Source organism: Neodiprion pinetum, chromosome 7 (genome assembly GCF_021155775.2).
Source record: "Neodiprion pinetum isolate iyNeoPine1 chromosome 7, iyNeoPine1.2, whole genome shotgun sequence".
Classification (NCBI taxonomy): domain Eukaryota; kingdom Metazoa; phylum Arthropoda; class Insecta; order Hymenoptera; family Diprionidae; genus Neodiprion; species Neodiprion pinetum.
The window spans coordinates 15965039-15986225 of NC_060238.1; the positions used below are offsets into that span (position 1 = coordinate 15965039).

At 41.4% G+C, this 21187-nt stretch overlaps 1 protein-coding gene across 1 annotated transcript; it reads right to left on the reverse strand.

The window, feature by feature from the left end:
* Positions 1-204: 204 nt before the first annotated feature.
* LOC138191316 (uncharacterized) lies at positions 205-579 on the reverse strand. Its single transcript, XM_069137963.1, has one exon. It carries the CDS (start codon positions 577-579, stop codon positions 205-207), a length of 375 nt encoding a protein of 124 aa, XP_068994064.1.
* Positions 580-21187: the final 20608 nt, after the last annotated feature.

Here is a 21187-nt window from a genome sequence, read left to right on the forward strand (position 1 = left end):
AGCATTTCACTCTGTCTTTGGTACTTGTTTTTTCTTCGAGTCCTCCGCGTTTGTTTTATCGTTTTTCCGGGCACTCTTTGTTTCGGACGCCAGAAAAGCTCTCGGAGCTTCATCGTCCACCGACAACGGAATTTCCTCGCGAATCAAACGTTCTTGTAGTTTTTCAAGCGTCTGCATTTCCTCCGGCACATCGTCCCATGCCGTTTAGAAAGCCGCATATTTGGGTGATAGGCTGCCAAGCACTTTGGCCATAATCGTTGCATCAGAAACTCTCTCGCCCACGTCAATCACTCGTGCCGCCATATTTTGCACGTTAGCCACATGCTCCATGATCGAGTCCCCCGGGGACATTCGATATTCGTACAACTGCGACATGAGCATCAGCTTATTCGACTCGGATTTCTGTTCGTGCACTCTGGACAAAGCGTCCCACATCTCTTTAGCCGTCGCACAGGTTAACAGTGGTCGCAACTGATGGGGTTCCATTGCTGACGAAAGCAGAAACGTCGCGCATGCGTTATCTGCGACCGATGTGGCCTGAGCCTCGGCTCGACCAACACCATCCGTTACCTGTCGCATCCCGTGGACCACATCGTATATACGATGCGACAAGAATAAAGCCTTCATTTGAAACTTCCACCCTTGGAAGTCCTGTCTATTGAATTTTGTCACGTTACGGGTCGAGAGATTGCCTCAGCCATGACCGATTCAATTTCACTCGCGATCGCGTGTTGATTCTCCAAGAACGAACTTTCGCCAATATAGCCGCTTACATGTAGACCTCGTGTCTCGTGTACCGCGGTTTTTCTCGCGCCTGTTTCTCCTCACGATTTCTTACGCAGTTAGGGTACCTGGGCCCATAACCTGTTGTAAGAGATAGTTTGAGGATGGGAAGCAGGTTGTGAAATCAACGTAACAGCAATTCAACTGGAGAGATATTCGAAACAAATGTATTTTATTCTTCTTTGTACTTTCTCACGCAAGTTCGAAAGATGACTGCCTCTCGCGAACGTGGCAGTGACCGCAGTCTCGCACGGCTCTCACGCATGCGCGCTCTTTGAGCTCTCATTGGCTCGTACAGGGCGAACGCACATTAAACTTATCTAATAGTGTGTTCCCGGACCGGCTTTGTCGTCAACGTTGATTAAAGCTGACTCGTTTTTTTGTGGTAAAACTAATGCGTTGCTCACACTTATAACCCATCCCAACGGACTCAGATTTAGAAATATCTACATCCACTCAAAATCTCTCAAACAACCTAAATACCAATTGTTGAAGCAATTGTTGGACCATGTTGAGAATACGGAGTATTATGCGTTTACCGAGCGTAAGCAAGTGATTACATCGGAAGAAGCACGGCCCAACTCAATAATCATATTTGACGATGTAGCGTGCGAGAAGCAGGACAATATAAGAGCCTACTTTTGCATGGGTAGACATCACACGTTGACTGTTTCTATCTCTGTCAGACGTACGCGCGTATTCCCAAACATCTCGTGCGCGACAACGTGAACTTACTCGTGTTATTCAAACAAGACGATATGAAGCTGAGACACGTATACAACGACCATATAAACACCGATATGTCTTACACAGAGTTTAAAAGTGTGTGCTCCGCATGATGGAACGGTAAGAAGTACGGGATTCTGGTAATCGACAAAGACAGTGAGCTCAACGAACGACGATACAGGTAGGGATTCGATTCTTTTGTTAGCCTGGAAAAGGAATGAAATCTAACGTTTTCGAGCAAAAGACGCAGTAGCGTCGCAGACTCAGTCGCGTCAACATGCAGAGCTCTGAAATTTCCAAGCAAAAAGATGTCCTACATCAGATCGCTCGAGCAAGTGCTGCGATCCGTCGAAAACACAGATTGCTCAAGTCGGGCAAGGAATCTACGACTCAGAAATCGAGTGACGTTTTCAAACCAGTAGTGACTCCATTGCAAGAACTGGTGAATGTTACAAAAGATACCAAACCTGTCAAACAAGAGTTGGAAGAAATCAAAGAAGAAATAGAGCAGATGAAAAATGAAACGAAAAATGAAACTGTCTCGGAAATGGACGATTCCTTTACTTCGGCGGGGGATGAAACAATCGTAGAAACACCGGTCGAGAAAATCAAGGATGAGTATTTTGCACTGATGAGAGATGCGAAGACAAAAGGCGAATTGGACAACGTGTACGGTGTACGCAACCTCTCAAACGGACTAATGATTGGTGATTCGTTGATATCTTTTGAGAGTGACTACATTCGTATTGGCGTTACGCGTTACCCAAAAACGAAGGGCTTGCTGGAACTTTTCTTCAAAAAGGAGCCTGACGGTTCTTCTGTGAGCGCCGGAGATCGGGAAAATTTGAAAAACAAAATCCTCGCAACGAAGGCGCATAAAAAGTATTACTCATCCGACGGGGCTGTCCGAAACGATAACAGTTACAAATTCAAAAATGTCATTGCCGAATCGATGGATTATTCCCCATCATCTCGCCGAAAGGATAAAGGTCTACTTCCGCAAGCTATGATCACTCGACAAGGTGTTGAAGCGGAATACGTTTTCTGGGATAATCCAAACAAGTTAGTGGAGCGTCTTCGATCACTCCTGGCATCTCAGGCAGCGAAATAATCGCTATTATCAAAGAGCTATGCGGAGCAGGAATCATTTATTGAGCAGCTCCCATCATTTTTGCATTCATTACCGAGATGAGCGTCGACGTGTTTGGACGGCATCTGGATAAAAACACGGTCGCGAGCACTCGCGGTCCTCCGGGTCTGGGATTTCAAATCACAGCGGACGGGCATTATGATATACGGAGCAAGAGACTGTGCAATGTTGCAGATCCCGCAGAACCAAACAATGCTGTAACTTTAAAAATCTTGAGACTCAAATTTAACGTGCTGCAAAAACAAATCGACAACCTCGATCGAATGATCAAAACTTCAGAGCTCACCACGGAGAAAGCCTTGGATACCTTTTACACAGACTTCAAAATAGGCAGAGACTTGTCGATTCGAAACGCTGATAACATTTCTCAATTGGACACCCGACTACGAGCGTTTGAATATAACCGAGGAAAAGCAAGCACTGGTGATGGAACTGCATAAGCCTGCACGCCGGAATTACCCGCGTCGACGTGTAGATGTGCGCAGCATCGACGAGACCTGGCAGGCGGATCTTGTTGATATGACGTCATACGCTAGACAAAACAAAGGCTACAAGTACATGCTCACAGTCATTGGTATTTTTTCAAAGTATGCGTGGGCTGTACCGACAAAGAGCAAGTTTGGAGATGATGTTACAAAGGCAATGGAATCTGTGCTTGTTCGAGGACGGGTGCCGAAGAATTTACCCGTCGACAGAGGAACGGAATTTTACAACTTGAAATTCGAATCGCTTATGACACGCTACGGAATCAAACTTCACTCCACGTACAGTAATTTGAAGGCTTCGATCTGTGAACGTTTCAATCGCACGCTGAAAGGTAAAATGTGGACACAGTTCAGCATGCAACGAAGCTACAAATGGCTCGATATCTTATTTGTTTTGGTTTCGGCTTACAACAACGCTAAACACCGAACCATAAGAATGAAACCGTCGGATGTCACCGTTGCAAACGAGAGGCTATTATTACGTCAGGCGTACGGAGGGCTTCGAGCGATACCTACCATAGCGGCAAAATTCGAATCCGGCGACAAAGTTCGAATCAGCAAATTCAAAAATGTCTTCGAGGAAGGTTACACTCCAAATTGGACGACTGAAATATTCACAATAAGTCGAGTGGAAAATACTCATCCTGTGAGGTACAAGCTCAAAGACTACGAAGATCATCCCATCGCTGGTGGTTCTACGAACAAGAGCACCTCAAGGTCAAACATGCGGATATCTATCTGGTGTAGAAGGTGCTCAAGAAGCGTGGAAGAAAAATATACGTTGAATGGTTAGGTTTTGACAATACACACAACAGTTGGATAAACGAATCGGATATGTTACATTTGAATAAATGAATTTTTTGTAAAAAAGTATGTGCCTCTTCATTTTATACCCGACACATAACAAGTATGCGTCTTTATTTTTAGACAATCGACAAACATATGCATCGTTGTATGATTTTTTATATTTCGAAGCGTTCTTATTCACTATCCTACATAAGAATAATATTTTATACATTATGGTACTGTTATAAATTACAAAGCTAAGGTGCAGGCTTGTAGCCCCACGGAAGCGTGTCAATTGTGTTTTGAAACACGATCCGCTTGTCGTCATTCCAGCTCAATGCCACTTTCTGCTGTTCTACGGTGTATACCTCGTGCTTTCGACTCAATATCAAATACTGATTTGTTGACAAATTTTCACGGTTTAAAACACAGTCCAAATAATCGTTGAAAGTTATTTTTCTCAACGCTGATCCTTTGACACCTTTGGCACGTTTATTGTCTTTCTCATTTTCCAAGACTCAGAATGCGTACAATGTAGCTCTTAATCCTACAATTTCCAGCATTATTTTTCCGTTATTCTCATCTTTCATCAAGCCAAGAACTTTTTTGTTCGCTAGAGGCATTCCATAAACGTTGTCAAGCGGATAATCAGACGTATCGAATTTGTGCAAGTCCTCCTTTATATGTTCGTATATGTCGGGGACGGTAAAATTGTCAATTAAACTGTCGGTATCCGTATACATTAATTTTGCTCGGTTGCCGAATTTCTGCTTAATATAATTACTGTAATGAAAATCGTAGATATATGTTTTGGCCAGATCCATGATGAAGAAACCTGCATACAATGGTTTATTCAACTTGACTTTCGTTTTACTCATTTGAACGATTATTATATCTTTGTCGAAAACGGTGCAGCTGTGAAAATTGGGTTTGGCTATAGTAGGTCTAGCACCGTATCTTTCATCTCATTTCGTGATCAGTCTGACATCTCTATACTTCCTAAAATTTTCCATTGTTTTGCCAAAAACTGCGTTGTTCATCAGTTTGTAAAAAATTTTCTCGAATCGTTCTGAGATTTTTTGCGCAAATCAATATTCAAATCTATGTATTTTTTGAGCCACGGGGTCTGTCCAAATTTGAGAACTCTCTGAATTTTAAATAATTTTGAGCCTAATTGTAAGCATTGTTTCAAAACGCTATAGTGAACAACGTAGTTTTTCTTGGAAAGTAGCGTGAGCGTCAATTTCGGTTGCTTACTATTCGAGATCGGAGGTAAATAGTGCTCCGGACACAGTGGTAAATCCTTATGAGTTGCATGCAGTTCCGCAGGATATTCCAAATCTACCTCCAGCATGTAACCAAACTCCGCATCGTCCGAGATGGTAAGAACGTCGCATTGTCCGAAGTCTGATAACCATTCGAAGGAACTGTATGGCAGAGCAAAGCTCATAGCAGCACCGCACAAATTATCAACGTCAAAGTACATGAGATAAGATTCTTCGACCTCAGGATCGAATTCCTCTCCCATGTACGTGTTGTCAGCCTTTGCGTATCTGTTCGAGCACTGTGACACACCACCCCGAATACCTGTTCCGATAAACATAACCATATCAATGTCGGTGAGAAGCTCGAGCTCGATGTCGGTACACTTCAACATCGCATCAAACGACAGACTGGGTGCGGTGTAATAATGTAACGGGTCCAGTTTGTACGTTGTCCAACAGCTCTGTCGAAAGTTTTGAAAAAACGTCGGCTAGTAAAAACACGTCCGTCTGTAAATACAAGTCCGAATACTCTTTCAAAGTTTGAATGTTAAAAGTTTGCCAAATTTTACATAGAGTGAAATTGTTGTTTGGATGTTAGCCGTGTGTCCTCGAGCTTCTCCCAACTGTCTATGTATTTGTACGGGAACACTTCTTTTCTGGTCAATAACTGAAATCCATCTGAGCTACGATAAAATTCACGTGTGATTGATTTTTGATCATCAACGAGATACGTTGCGAAATTTCTCAAGACTACTGGGCATGAAACGGTACGAATCTACGAATCTAAACTTGATATCTGTTCCCTCGACATATTTTGTTGAAGAAATGTACTTTTCTTTGTTTACGGGTAGAAGCTCAGTTGTGCCCTCGGACGATGTAGCCAGTGCTTCGATCAGAAAATGTGAATCGTAACCCGACAGATTGTGAAATATCACTGGGATAGTGTGCGAATTTTGGTAATTTAGTTTGCAACCTCGGTGAGCAGCACCACGGTACTTTCCCGTGAAATGGCAGTGATCACGATGTTTCACGTCTGTGAGTGTAAACGTTTTTTCACAAACGTGACACACTGTGGTTGAATGAAATTCGTTGATTTGATTGAAATTGAGCGGTTCCATCGGTACAACAGTTTTGAAATAAACTTCTAACGAATGTGCCAATTCCGCTAACTCGTTCACAAACCATTGAACGCATGTCTCTCCACGATTAATTTTGAATTCTGAAAGCGAAGCGTCAAACGCGCTATGTAGATAGTAAGCTATACTATACGGAAGATGCTTCTGATAAATTGTTCTTGTACCCATCTTTTTGAGCGTAGGTTCCAGTAAACATTCGAGATCCGCGTAAATGCAGAATGGAACGGTTTCTTTGCGCTTGAAATTTTTGAATTTCAGTATTTTTTCCTCATCTGTAATAGAATAAGTTTGGTTTTGTTTAAATTCATGCAATCTACATTGTGCTTTGTCAAACATCCTTTAGATTGAAAGTGAGTCAAACATCTATCGCACTACCACGTACGACATTTATGCTTAGAAATTTGAGATTTTGTTAATCGAGACAGATTTCGAACACAAGCAAAATAAAAGGTTCTTTTTGTTTCATAATTTTTCATATCGACATCATCATCGTCATCGTCAGTGATTTCAGTTTCTATCGCCAAAAGATGAATTACAGGTTTATCAGACTCATTCTGACTCAGGTGAATCGGTACTATTTCACTTTTTTTTCGATCACCTTGGTCTATACCATAAACGTTAATTGAAAGACCGTTAAGCTTCTCAAATTTTGAAATGGTGTTTTTGTCTTGAGACATAGGAAACTTTATACCATCATACCGTAGCACTGAGCTGAAATGCAGGTACGAGCTGATCACGTTAGGATTGTTGTTGTCGACTGGGAACAGAGCTGCGGTGACCGACCAAAGAAAGCAGTAAGAGTCGTTGTTTCTGATGTTTACTACAGCCTTCTTATCACTGATATGGATGATCACTTGTAGTGGCACGTACTTATTGATATTTACAGTGAAAATGATTATTTCAGTCAGCGACCAGCCTGAATCCTTTTCCTGGAAATCTTCCACCTTTTTCAACAAACGCTTCGTCGCGTTTTCGATGAACCATTCGTTGATACCCGTTGTCTGGAGGATGATTTTATTTCTCGCATTGAAAAATTTGATTCCTTCCACCGTGCGATCATCTTTTCTAACTTCAAATTAACAAGTCAGGATAACGTTGGCTCTCAAGCTCCTGTCTTTCTTCAGAGCGTTTTTTAGTCTTTTTAGTTTTTTAGTACCTTTGCGTCTTCTAGAAATCTCTCCACATCTTTATGCTCCAAATTGACGATGGATCCAGTTCGAATTCTCCCCTCGAAAGCTGATTCCAAATCTTCCCAGTGAACTCGATCGCTTTTTCTTACTTTCCGCGTACCTCCACCCGTTTCCTGAAGACGTTTGAATTTTTCCGCGAGTGCTTTCAAGAGTCCGATCGTTGTGATAATTTTCATCTTATCTCCAATCGATGAAGCCTTTCGCAAAATTTTGTTCAGAAGCCAAATATTTTGATTTCCAAATTTTATCCATTTCTGAATCTCTGCTGTTGATGATGATTTGTCTAAGATTTCGTACGCCGATTCCATAATATCGATCAATCTCAAACACTTCGCGGATTCCATCTTGAGCATTTTCCTCACGTATACTTGACAATTTGTGACTGAATGATCGTTTGCAGTGATGAGCGTCCTTTTTATAGGGCAGCTGTACGTATGTTTGTGTATGCGCGCGCACCTTTTAGCTTTCACAGCGCGATAGTAACCCAACACCGCAGATCCATGGCTTTGAATGTACCGCGGCTATCGGTTGAACTTGGATATTAAACCGACATCCGAGTAAGTGAAAAACAATTCTCGGAACCATTAATTTTGGAATGTCACGTGGTTGATAACGTGGGAAAAGCATGTGGGGGTGGTTGATGTTACACATCAGCAGTCCTACCGTTGGAAAGGAATTTGGAGTGGTTATTGTTACACATCAGCAGTCCTATCGTGGGAAAAGAATGCGGGACGGTAAAAAAGTTCTCGCCCCCGCTGCGCCCTCTACCGTTGGTAGGCGAGCACTACAGACTTTGACCTTCCGTCGGTAAGATTGTCGGTAAAGCAGCACGATTTTGACCCTCGATCGATACAACTGTCGGTAAGGTTGCACGGTTTTGACTTCAAGCCGGTACGGCAGACTGTGACGTCATCGCGGAAAAGGCTTTGAGTCTGGGGAGAATGTCGGTAAGTGTCGGTAACAGGAATCTGTGTGTGGAACCCCCTTTGCTATACTACTCACTGGGGTCTCTGTGCTGTCCATTAAGAACCACCGGAGTTATAATGAAGATGTCGAAAACACGGATGAAACTATTGACGAAAATATGTTAAACACTGTTAGGTCAACTGAGAATGAAGATGAGGACACGAAAGGCAATATGAATGGTCTTAATATTAATATCGTTGATGAATTAATTGTAAATAGTACAATGATTGATGAAGACATTGGGATAAATCCGACAAAAGAGTTCTCATTGATTGATAATGATAACAGAGAGTATATAGATAAACAAAATATTCCATTAAATGTCACAAATTCGAATGACGTGAGCTGCAGAAAACGTAAGTATCAAAGTGCAGCTTTAAAGAAACATAATGAAAATGCAACAAAGATTGGTGTAAAAAGTCCAACAGAGGTGAAGAACCAAGCGATCTATACCATTGTGTTGTATGTAAGACAAAAGTTCATGCTCACCCAGGCTGCTCTTTACCGTTAGAAAATGAAAGCGACAGTTATAATCGAAGGCGAATTTGTGAAGCCTGTCATCAATCTGACGGAATCGCGGAAAAAATTGCTTACACTGAATTAGAAAATCACAAAGGTCTAGCTGAGAAAGATGCCAAAGACGAATGTAAAAAAAAGAAACGAACAGCTAAGTACTTGGGCGACGGTGAACAAAAAATTCTTGATGCTCTTTCATCTGCCTCAAAATCAAAAAACCTTCCAATACTTAAAAATAGCACTTCCATGATGTAAGAGTATACTGAAATAAACGGAGGTCACTTTTCGTTCAACAATACATGCGCGTTCGATAATATTTATCAAGTGCTTTCATCTGCGGTTTCTGATCATACCAATTTCGGGAATTGCGTCGTAGCCAACAGAAAAAGTAATGATCTTTTTCAGATTAGCACGGACACAATGGAGAAAAAATTTCGAAAGCACACTTATAAATTACGGGCACAGATTTTATTAATATTTAAGAAAATTGAGCCGAAAAAAAATGTGTCTCAATTGGTGGACTGTGTTACTAGCGTCGATACCTTATTCGCTGAACTGATGAGTGAAATACCGAGTTTTCAAGAAAAACTGTTTGTCCAAATGAATGTAAGCCACGTAATGTAAAATTGGTCACAGCTTGTGTCAATATCAAACACATGGCGAATAAAGAAAAATTTTCCAACGTGATTGATGACCATGTCCGTATCCACAGGAAACGGCATTGCGATTCATGGGGAAGCGAAGTAGAGGTCGAGTTCACGAATGGTAAGATAATATACAGAATTTGACTTCAAGAATATCGAGGTACACTAAGAGAAATGGGTTATTTTCGTAACAAAATATTTTCGGGAATCCCTCCATTCAATCTGAAATGAAAATGTGTTCAAACTAAATAAAGTTTAGTGTAATTTCGCAAAATGCAGAATATAGATTTTTTCGTGATAGGAACGTATTTTTGTAGAATCTATTTGATTAAATATAGTGTATTGTGCATCAATTGCTGATTTGTCTGGGAATGCGCGTGCGCGTGGTAAGCAAAGACCACTTTTAATTCCTAGGACTTGAAAGTGGTCTCTTGTGTACTCTGCGCGTGCGCATTCGCAAACTCGCCGTAATTTCGTGAAGATGGGTACGTTGGGTATATAAAACACGTATGAAAAAACGCATAAGACACGCTTGCGTTACATGAAAACATTTTTTAGATTCAGCAACGTAGATTGTCCTCCGAAATGAAAGCTTTGGTAAAATGCATATTGATCGTATTGCTAATGGAAATAACAGTTTTATTCATGTTGAACAAGCAAGAGTAAACAACAGATTACTTCAAGTTGAATAAAAATTCGTTCAACCGTATATCAATGCACAAATTCGTTGAATTTTAAGAAATTTTACTCAATTTATACAAGCTTCTCTGACATCAAGGAAGGTATCCCAGGTCGATCTCTTAGATTTAATTTCTTTTGTAATATTTTATGGTAAAATAAGAACTAAGTGACGTGATTTTTTTTCATCTGCCATTAAAGACTTCAATGTGGTGAAACTACCCTCCAAAGTAAGGTACGTCAAGAAGCGTTTTGGCAGTTTCACCCACAAGAACGTAATATTTTTTCAATAATCCTACTGGAAAAGTTTTCTTACAACGAAAAATGAAAAATGTAATTTTCTCAATGACAAAACAAAAAACTGGAACGTGGCTTCACCCCCTTGAAGTGTTTAACGGCGGATTAAAAATAATACGTGTCGCTTAGGTTTCAGTCGACTATAACAATAATCTTATCTTAATGTGGATAATAATACTAATTATCTCATTGCCTACAAGTCAGGAGCTGAAAATTTAATAAATAGAAAACAGTTATTCCTCCGATTTATTCTGAAGTGATTTAAGGAGGTGCCCTGGTCGATTTCGACGTTGACGTATATATCTCCAAATATCGAAGTCCATGTATCTCAAACGCGAAAAAGGGGTCAACAACTCATTCTATACACAATTTTGAGCAAAAATATTTTAACACATTTTCATTTAACGCAGAAATAAAGAGATGGCACGGATCCTATGGAATTGCAATAGTAAATTCAAGGACTGAAGGTGTAGTCCCCCCCCCTTCATTGTTGATGGTGTCTTTTAGTTATCCCTTTCTATCAAGGTTGTAATATTCTGTTTTCTCCTTGTTTTCTAAATTTTCCAGAGATGCTGGTTTGCATAGATATTTATACCGTGACCGAAAACCCAGAAATTGCGTTGGGAAAGATATGCACAAGAATCCGTGGTACTGACCAATCTACGTATAAGCTTGCGGGCATCATCTTATACTCTGGCCCCGCGACAACGACGAGACAGAAAATAGGGCATTACATTGCAATTTGAAGAAGAAGAGACTGCACTTGGATTGAGTACAACGACACAAGTACTAAGCCTTAAGTTTTAGGCACCAACCATCGAGTGAAATCGAAGCTGCTCATATGTGTTAAAGAAGTTGACTAAAATTTTTTAAAACATCTTTTTACTGCGATACAATTCGAAAAAATATATTTACTTCAATTGTTATAGATATCAGACCCTGTAGACGTCTTATTCATTATGTAACTCTGTGTACATATCCGCACTCGTGCTATTCGCTCATGTATTCTATCTTTGCCTTACTCTTTACACCTGTGTGTTCTATTTTCTAGCTTCATCAGCTGGGAGGAAGGTGTTGTTTCGGCTTCGCCGTGAAAATGGTTTTTCAACTAAGTGTTTTTCATGTAATTAAAGTAATCATTCTTATTTTCCGCGCGGGTAACCAACTAAAAATTATGAAAAAAATCGCTCATGAAACATCATTGCAATTTGTTCAAATCGAAACCAAAACACCTTTTTCTCGGCAAAGCCAAAATATTGCCGAGAGAAGTCAGCACTTCCATCGATTTTTTAAAATAATTCATGTTCCGACAAATTTCAAAATTCCATGGGTCAGTGGCGGCTAATTAGCGGCAAATTTCGGTGCCTTGGAAACTTTTTCACGATCAACCCTCCATGCAGAATTAGCACACGGTTGTGCTGTTTCCGAGAGAAGTCAGCACTGCCATCGATTTTTTAACAAAATTCAGGTTCCGACAAATTTCAAAATTCCATGGGTTAGTGGCGGCTAATGAGCGGCAAATTTCGGTGCCTTGGAAACTTTTTCACGATCAACCCTCCATGCAGAATTAGCACACGGTTGTGCTGTTTTCGAGAGAAGTCAGCACTTCCATCGATTTTTTAAAATAATTCAGGTTCCGACAAATTTCAAAATTCCATGGGTCAGTGGCGGCTAATTAGCGGCAAATTTCGGTGCCTTGGAAACTTTTTCACGATCAACCCTCCATGCAGAATTAGCACACGGTTGTGCTGTTTCCGAGAGAAGTCAGCACTGCCATCGATTTTTTAACAAAATTCAGGTTCCGACAAATTTCAAAATTCCATGGGTTAGTGGCGGCTAATGAGCGGCAAATTTCGGTGCCTTGGAAACTTTTTCACGATCAACCCTCCATGCAGAATTAGCACACGGTTGTGCTGTTTTCGAGAGAAGTCAGCACTTCCATCGATTTTTTAAAAAAATTCAGGTTCCGACAAATTTCAAAATTCCATGGGTCAGTGGCGGCTAATTAGCGGCAAATTTCGGTGCCTTGGAAACTTTTTTACGATCAACCCTCAATGCAGAATTAGCACACGGTTGTGCTGTTTCCGAGCGAAGTCAGCACTGCCATCGATTTTTTAAAAAAAATGAGGTTCCGACAAGTTTCAAAATTCCATGGGTTAGTGGCGGCTAATGAGCGGCAAATTTCGGTGCCTTGGAAACTTTTTCACGATCAACCCTCCATGCAGAATTAGCACACGGTTGTGCTGTTTCCGAGAGAAGTCAGCACTGCCATCGATTTTTTAAAAAAATTCAGGTCCCGACAAATTTCAAAATTCCATGGGTGAGTGGCGGCTAATTAGCGGCAAATTTCGCTACTTTTCACAATACCCTACAATCAACCCTGAGTAGTTATTCTTCGTGTGGTTATGCTGTCTTAGTGTGAAGTTGGCATAACCCTCAAGTTTTTTCGAAAATTTGGGCTCTAACTGGATTATGACTACAACTGATCATCAGCGGCTAATTAGCGGCAAATTACAGTTCTATTCAAAAGTAGTATAACAAGGGGGGTTCTGGATAGAAACACCTTCTTTACCGACCAAGCTGACCAGTCCGCCTATATATACATCCAGGATGCAAACCCTTGAAAGTTACCCCCACTCTCGTAAGATGAAACGTGCTCTGCCGACTGTTCGTCGGTAAGAAAATCTCCCAAATGACCATGACTGTCGGTAAAAACTCCTCCAAATGACCATGATTGTCGGTAAAAAATCCTCCCAATTACCATGATCGTCGGTAAAAATGCCTAAAATTGCCGTCGTGTTACCCATTGGGATAAGTTGTGTTCATTGTCGGTAAAGAAAATCATGCTCATCGAGCGGGATCGATAACTGCATTACCGAGCGCACTCCGTGAATGCTCAGGCGTTCGAGCGGTCCCGGTGGATCCTCGAACGTTCGACCGAGAATCCTGGCGTGTGTCAGGTTTTGAGAGCTTTCAGAAGGTTCGAGAAGATTGTCACGGCCTTGAACGAATGTAGGCTGACAAACAATGCGTTCTACGAGTTTCGACTCGACGGCGAGCGGCATGCGGTCAAAGGATTTCGGTGCGACGTTGAATTTCAGACAAACAATTCTCGGAATCGTCCGACGAAAACAAGACTCGGAATCGTCCGACGAGTTTTGACGGTGAGCGGCATGCGGTCAGAGGATTTCGGTGCGACGTTGAATTTTAGACAAACAATTCTCGCAATCGTTCGACGAAAAGAATACTCGGAATCGTCCGACGAGTTTCAACTTGACGGCGAGCGGCCTGCGGACAACGGATTGCGGTGCGACGTTGAATTCTGGAAGGTTCTAACGTACAATCGAAGACACATCATTTCGGTAGCTTCTAGAAGTTTTTCAAGGATTCTGTGTGCCTGGTTGGAGGAATACGGCTATAAAAGGCTGAATTTCAGGTCAGAAAGACAGTCTTGCATCTTCAGCTCTAATGAGGAGAACTCCAAATAAAGCAGAACTAAAACAGCGAATCGAACTGTTCTTAAAAAATATTCACGACTTGAAAACCGTTGTAAACCAGAAGTCAGAACTAAACAAAGTGACAAAAAAGTTCGCAAATCTAAATTTATCAAGAAACACGTAACCGTTGAACATCAAAAAAAAATGGATTTCACAGAACTGAACAAAGTGGCAAGCATGACCGAATTCCTACCGACAAAGAAATTGACGGAGCTAGAAATTTTCGAAATCTACAAAGTCACCAATATTCGACGAGTTCAAACGAGGTTTGGACAGCGTATCGTCACAGATCTGAACGACGAATTCAGCGTATTCTTACCGGCACGGATTGTGCGACTGCTCAACGAAGACGAGACCCAGTACCAGAAATTGATGCAGACGATGGAGGAGGAGCGGCTACTCTTGCAGTATCTGGGCGGCCAGTATGGTCAAATTGAGTTCAAAGATGCGTCGACTCTCGCCTAATTTGTACACCGTACCAGGACAACGTGTGCAGCGTCTCCTTCTTACACCACTGTTCCAATTATATATTGTAACGTGGCAGTTCGGCTAGGCCTGCCCGTTACAAGAGACTCCCTGAACCCTGGGCGAGATCCCGGAATCAGGGTCTAGAAAATCGAGTCGCGGAATAATCTCAGAGAGCGCCAGAACTGGAGTCACGCACCCGAGCTTCGACAGGGACGAAATAGAGCATTGCGACCCGGATATTTCAGGCTTTTGTTTTTATTTTTTTTTTTGAGTGCACCGGCTACCCTCCAGGGACCAACTCCGACACCGAACATCTTTCGAGGCAAGGCGAAACCACGACGATCTCGCGGGGAGGACACCGAGGCTGCGGAGGGGGAGGCAACGCAGATCCCTGCAGCGAGGGAATCCAAGGCGGACGCGATTCCCGCTGGCGGGCGGCGCGCCGCAGCCTCCCCGCTCACCCCGCTTACGCCCAACCAAGGCAACCGCGAGGCACCAGCTAGCGACGAGGGAGCACCACCCCGCCCAACCCCAGGACTACGTACAGCTGCGCGGGAGACGACATCGCGATCTAGCCTTAAGTTCTGCGCCGCGTAGAGACGACAGGTGCGCGGCAAGTTGCGAAATCCCCAAAATCGATGACCGATCGATTGTTGCGCATTCTTAGGGTGATGACGTCACGAAAAATTAGCGCGACGAGATCGGCGTTGCGACCATCCTAGATCACTCTAGTTCTGGCGAGTAAACGAGACAGTCGTTTGTTTTCTTTTGCGTAGAGTTACTTGGTGCCCGTTTAGAGATTTTTTTTTTTTGTTGTTCGTTGCGAGGAAGAATGAGCCGTCACGAGGGAGTCGGCCACTTCGTACAATGGATGTGGAGCGGTAAGCGTTGTTAACATTCTCGCGATCGAATTTCGAGGGTAATTGAGTAAAGGCTAATCCGAAAAAGGGTGGCCGTTTTCTTTTGGTTAGTTTGCGTGTCGAAAAGTACTCGAAATTCGTTTGCCGATTCTTTTGCTTGGTGACCGTAGCCTGAGTTGCGCGTAAGAGAGTAACGTTAATTTCGGGGGATCCAGAAAATCGAGTCAAGCCACGGGTTGAGCCGAGACGTTATTGTCTCGAGTTTGAGTGTGACCGAAGTCCGTTACACGGGGTCATTTCACGTCATCCGGCACATCCTCGATTCTCGTATAGGTCGCGAGCAATCACGGGGAGCATTCGAATTCGCGACTGCGTCCCGCCGTCGCCGAGGAAGTGAAGCTCGGGTGCGTGCTGATAAGAGTATGCGTTTTTAGGGGAGGATCGCGGGTGTCGCGACGAGCCTCGCATCAATTTAGTTATTTAATATTAATTTTTTTTTCTCTTCTTCTTTTTTCTTGGTTTGCATTATCAGTTAGTATTAAGTTGGCGATCAGCGCCATTTTGTAAAGGACGTTCGCGGGCAGCGCATCGAGTCCGATTTTGTTTTTGTTCTTTTTATGAAGTAGGGTATTGTTAAGACGGCGACTAGCGCACGTAGGCCGTAGAGGTCTCCTAGATTTATTCACCTTTTTTTTGTTTGTTATTATTTTTTTATTTTTATTTTATTTGGAGTATTTCTACCTTTCTTATTTAGTTTAGATCAAAGTAACGTGGTATTTGGAATCGCGAAGGACGACTTGCGTGGTCGTATTATCTTTCCTTTTTAATTTTTTTATTATTTTTATTTCTTTTGTTTTTGTATTATCGCTGAGGAGAAATATACCATTGGAATTTTATAGTAATTTAGCCACATCGCGTTGGCGTACCTGTGTTGCAATTCTCTCGACCCAAAATTTACCCCTCCCCTCTCCGCGGTACTGAGCTACCGAGCATATGGTCGCGGTGTGTCGTATTATCGATTTCGAGGCGTGTTGATCACGCCAGGCGCCCAACAAACTTCGCGACATTGTTTCAGATCAAGGATACCTCGCCGGACGCCAAATTATTGTGCACGCGGTAAGTTCCCGGTTATTTGCTCCGATTAACCGAGGTGCAGAAGAATCCACGTCACAATATATATAGAAGAATCAATTACAATAATAATAATCAACATTCGAGAAAATTGAACAATTGATTGATGTAAAATTTTTTTCAAAAAAAATGTTTTATTGAATAAACCAAAAATGCGTATACATTTTTTTTGTTCTCTTCAAAGTTTTAGTCCAATAATGATCTGAAACAGAGAAAAAACAAGTAATGTCATTTCAGAAAATTGAAGAAACCTAGGATCATGTAAGTTTTATAATTGTTATGATAAAAAAATAAAGAAAGCAATTAATTTTGTCAACATCATGAAACTATTGTATCACCCGATACTTTGAAAACTAAAGAATAAATTAACCAGCAAATGAATATTTCTTTCCTACAACATGTAAATTTTTTACCGCAAAAAAATTATTAAAAACGAAAAAAATTGTTGTTTTTTTTTGTTAAGGTGTAATATCAGCTTACACTTTCCGAAACCACCAAGTATCATCAGATTGACGCTCTAAAAACGTTGACACTCCTGCTTGATGCAGGAAAACATCACTCTCGTTGTTCCAAAAAGCACTGATTGCCATTTCAATTCCGTTCATTAATAGGTTTGTTGGTAATCACTGTGTCCATTCTCGCGGTACTTTTATTGTAGATGTAATCTGCACGTATTCCATGTCTGAGGAGACAAAAAAAATAAACGCACATCTGAAATCTTGTTTGCCGATAGCAAAAACGTTGAAAAAAAAATTGTGATATTCTGATACAACGCACCGGTTTAGATGATGATAAAATTTCCGAAAAAAAACAAAGCGTACGTGCAGGGGGAGTCACTGTTAAAACTTCTGAAAACAAAGCGCAAACGCGTTAAATTATTTCTATTCACTCAAGTAAAGTCGAAAATTGTTGTACACTTAAGGTAAAAAAACTGTATAAGTGCACTGATTTCAATCACCCACCTTGACGGTTTGCAAGCTCAACTGCTAATGAATTCATCAGAAGGACGGAGCACCCCACTCTTCGTACAGCTTCTTCATATGTTTTAGGTTCACCATTAAACTAATATCAAATCATAAAGTGGTTGACACTTGTCGGTTACGTTTGAAGGATATATCCTTCTCACTCTGTCCTACTGCACTAGTGCGTAGGCCTCGAAATCGTGAAACTGACACCGTGATCAAAGTAAAACATCCCCGTAACGCTCCTGGAGAACGATATCTACTAAGCCTATCACAGTTCCATGTATAACTCTAGCGATTAGTTCACTCTCACAGCTCTCTCTCTCGTATATGAGGCGTGTGAAACTCCTTCGCTGAATTCCAAGAACTGCCTTCCTATCTTCCACGCGCTGCAGGTTCGTTCGAGTAATATCTTGAAATTTTTTTCGCTCAAGAATATTGCATACGGTTGTTCCCGAATTTTCGGTAATGTGTGTGAGTCACGTCGGTGTTTACCCATAAAAGAGACCGTGTCAGCGTCGAGCGGTCATTCTAGAGCAAGCTTTGCAACTCTATCTTTGTCAAGTGTGTGATCGAAAGAAAAAGAAACATGAATTCCGAAAAGTGTTTGAAAATAATACAAATTATGGAAACGGCGTTCAAGATTTTATCTGAAAAATCGTCACTGGCAGAAATTGCGAAATGGATTCGATTCGGAACCCAAAATACCAGGCTTTTGAATAAAATCTTACGCAGCAACGCCTCAACGATCGGGGAGAAGACAAGAATTTTGACTACAATTGGAATTCTGAAATCGTTGACAGTCGGATTTCAACAATTTCAAAAAGTGAGTGACGGATTACGAAGCCGACGAAGAAGCGATCGAGTACGGTGGGAAAATTTGGAGACAGCTTTCAAGAGCCAAATTCGAACGGGAGCCATTATCAATCTGCGGCATAAAGATTTGAAAAGGTTTTTGGAACATGCGAAACACCTGGTCGTTGCAAGACTGAAGAAAATGCTACGAAAAGTGGGAAGTTTAAAAGCAAACTGTGTCTTGTGTTGTAAATTCAATATAACGGAAAACGCTGAACTTGTTGAGGAAATGAAATATTTTAACACCAGAAACCAAATCATCCTCCAGCCAGCTAACATACACGGGTGGTTCGAAGAGAACGTAAAGCAAAAAGTGTTGACCAAGGTGGAAGATTTTCAAGAGAGAGACTCTGGTTGTTTGCTGACCGAAATAATCAATTTGACTGTAAATATCAACAAGTACGTGCCACTGCGAGGCGGTGTGTTCACATACACACCGCTACCCAAAGATATTCAAGATAAGAAGGCTGTCACCAACATCCGCAACAGAGACGCGTATTGCTTCCTCTGGTCGGTCACCGCAGCCCTCTTTCCAGCCAACAATAATCCCAGCGAAATCACTTCGTATCCACATTTCAGCTCAGTGCTATAATACGACGGTTTGCATTTTCCAATGTCTTTAGACCAGATTCCAAAATTTGAGAAACTTAACAAACTTTCAATTAACGTTTATGGTATAGATAGTGCGGAAAAACAAAAGCGTAGTGAAATTGTACCTATTTATTTGAGTCGAAACAAGTCTGATAAGCCTACAATCCATCTTTTAGTAATAGAGTCTGAAAACGACGATGACGATGATAGTATGGAAAATATTGAAAAGAATGTAACACATCATTTTGCATGAATTCGGAATTTACCGCGGCTGACACGTTCCCAAATTTCTAAACATAAATGTCGTACATGGTTGTGCGATAGGTGTCTATCACGCTTCCAATCTGAAAGGTGTTTGATCAAGCACAAGGTAGATTGCATAAATTTGAATAAAACCAAAGTTATCTTACCAACAGAAGAGGACAAGATTCTCAAATTTAAAAATTTCAAGCATAAAGAAACCGTTCCGTTCTGCGTTTACGCAGATCTAGAATGTTTACTGCAGCCCACACGTGAAAGTTTTGGGGAAAATAGAACAATTTATCAGAAGCGTCTTCCGTATAGTATAGCTTACTATCTGCATTGTGCGTTTGACGATTCGCTTTCAAAATTCAAAATTAATCGCGGAGAAACTTTCATCTAATGGTTTGTGAACGAGTTAAAGGAATTGGCACTTTCGTTAGAGGGATATTACAAGACTTTTGTACCGATGGAACCACTAAATTTCAATCAAATCAACGAATTTGATTTATCGGCAGTCTGTCATATTTGTGAAAAACCGTTTACGCCCACAGACGTGAAACATCGGGATCACTGTCATTTCACGGAAAAGTACCGTGGTGCTGTTCACCGCAGCTGTAATCTAAATCACCAAAATTCGCACACTATCCCAGTGATATTCCACAATCTTTCGGGTAACGATTCGCATTTTCTGATCAAAGTCCTGGCAACGTCAATCGAAGGTACTGTTAAACTATTACCTGTTAATAAAGAAAAGTACATTTCCTTCACTAAATTCGTTAAGGGAACGGATGTAACGTTCCGTTTCATAGATTCGTACCGTTTCATGCCTGGCAGCCTCGATAAATTATCATCGTATCTAGACGATTGTCAAAAAACAATAACACGTAAATTCTGCAGTAGCTTGAACAAATTTTAGTTATTGACTAGGAAAGGTGTCTTCCCGTACGAATACATAGACAATTGGGAGAAGCTCGAGGAGAAACATTTACCAGCCAAAGAACAGTTTTATTCAAAATTGAATGACCGGAATATATCAGACGACGATTACGCACACGCTTGCGACGTATGGCAAACCTTTAACGTCCAAACTTTTGAAGAGTATTCGGACTTGTATTTACAGACGGACGTGTTTTTACTGGCTGACGTTTTTCAAAATTTTCGACAGAATTGTTGGACGACGTACAAACTGGACCCGTTACATTACTACACAGCACCCGGTCTGTCGTTTGATGCAATGTTAAAATGTACAGGCATCGAACTCGAGTTTCTCACCGACATAGACATGGTTATGTTTATCGGAAAAGGTATTCGTGGTGGTGTGTCACAGTGCTCGAACAGATACGCAAAGGCTAACCACAGGTACATGGGGGAGGCATTCGATCCTGAGGTCGAAGAATCTTATCTCATGTACTTTGACGTTAATAATTTGTACGGTGCTGCTATGAGCTTTGCTCTGCCATACAGTTTCTTCGAATGGGTATCAGACTTCAGACAATGCGACGTTCTTACCATCTCGGACGATGCGGAGTTTGGTTACAAGCTGGAGGTAGATTTGAAATATCCTGCGGAACTGCATGAAACTCATAAGGATTTACCATTGTGTCCGGAGCACTATGTACCTCCGATTTCGACCAATAAACAACCAAAATTGATGCCCACGCTATTTTCCAAAAAAAACTACGTTGTTCACTACAGCGTTTTGAAACAATGCTCACAATTAGGCTTTAAATTACTCAAAATTCACAGAGTTTTCAAATTCAGGCAAACCCCGTGGCTCGAAAAATATATAGATTTGAATACTGATTTGCGAAAAAAATCTGACAACGAATTTGAGAAAAATTTTTACAAGCTAATAAACAACCCAGTTTTTGGCAAAACTATGGAAAACGTGCGAAAGTACAGAGATGTTCGATTGATCACCGAATGGGATGGACGGTACGGTGCGAGAGCTACCATAG

Bases quoted from the DNA above. Each gene is read 5' to 3' on its own strand.
- LOC138191316 (XM_069137963.1), bottom strand. From the start codon at position 579: ATGCGACAGGTAACGGATGGTGTTGGTCGAGCCGAGGCTCAGGCCACA.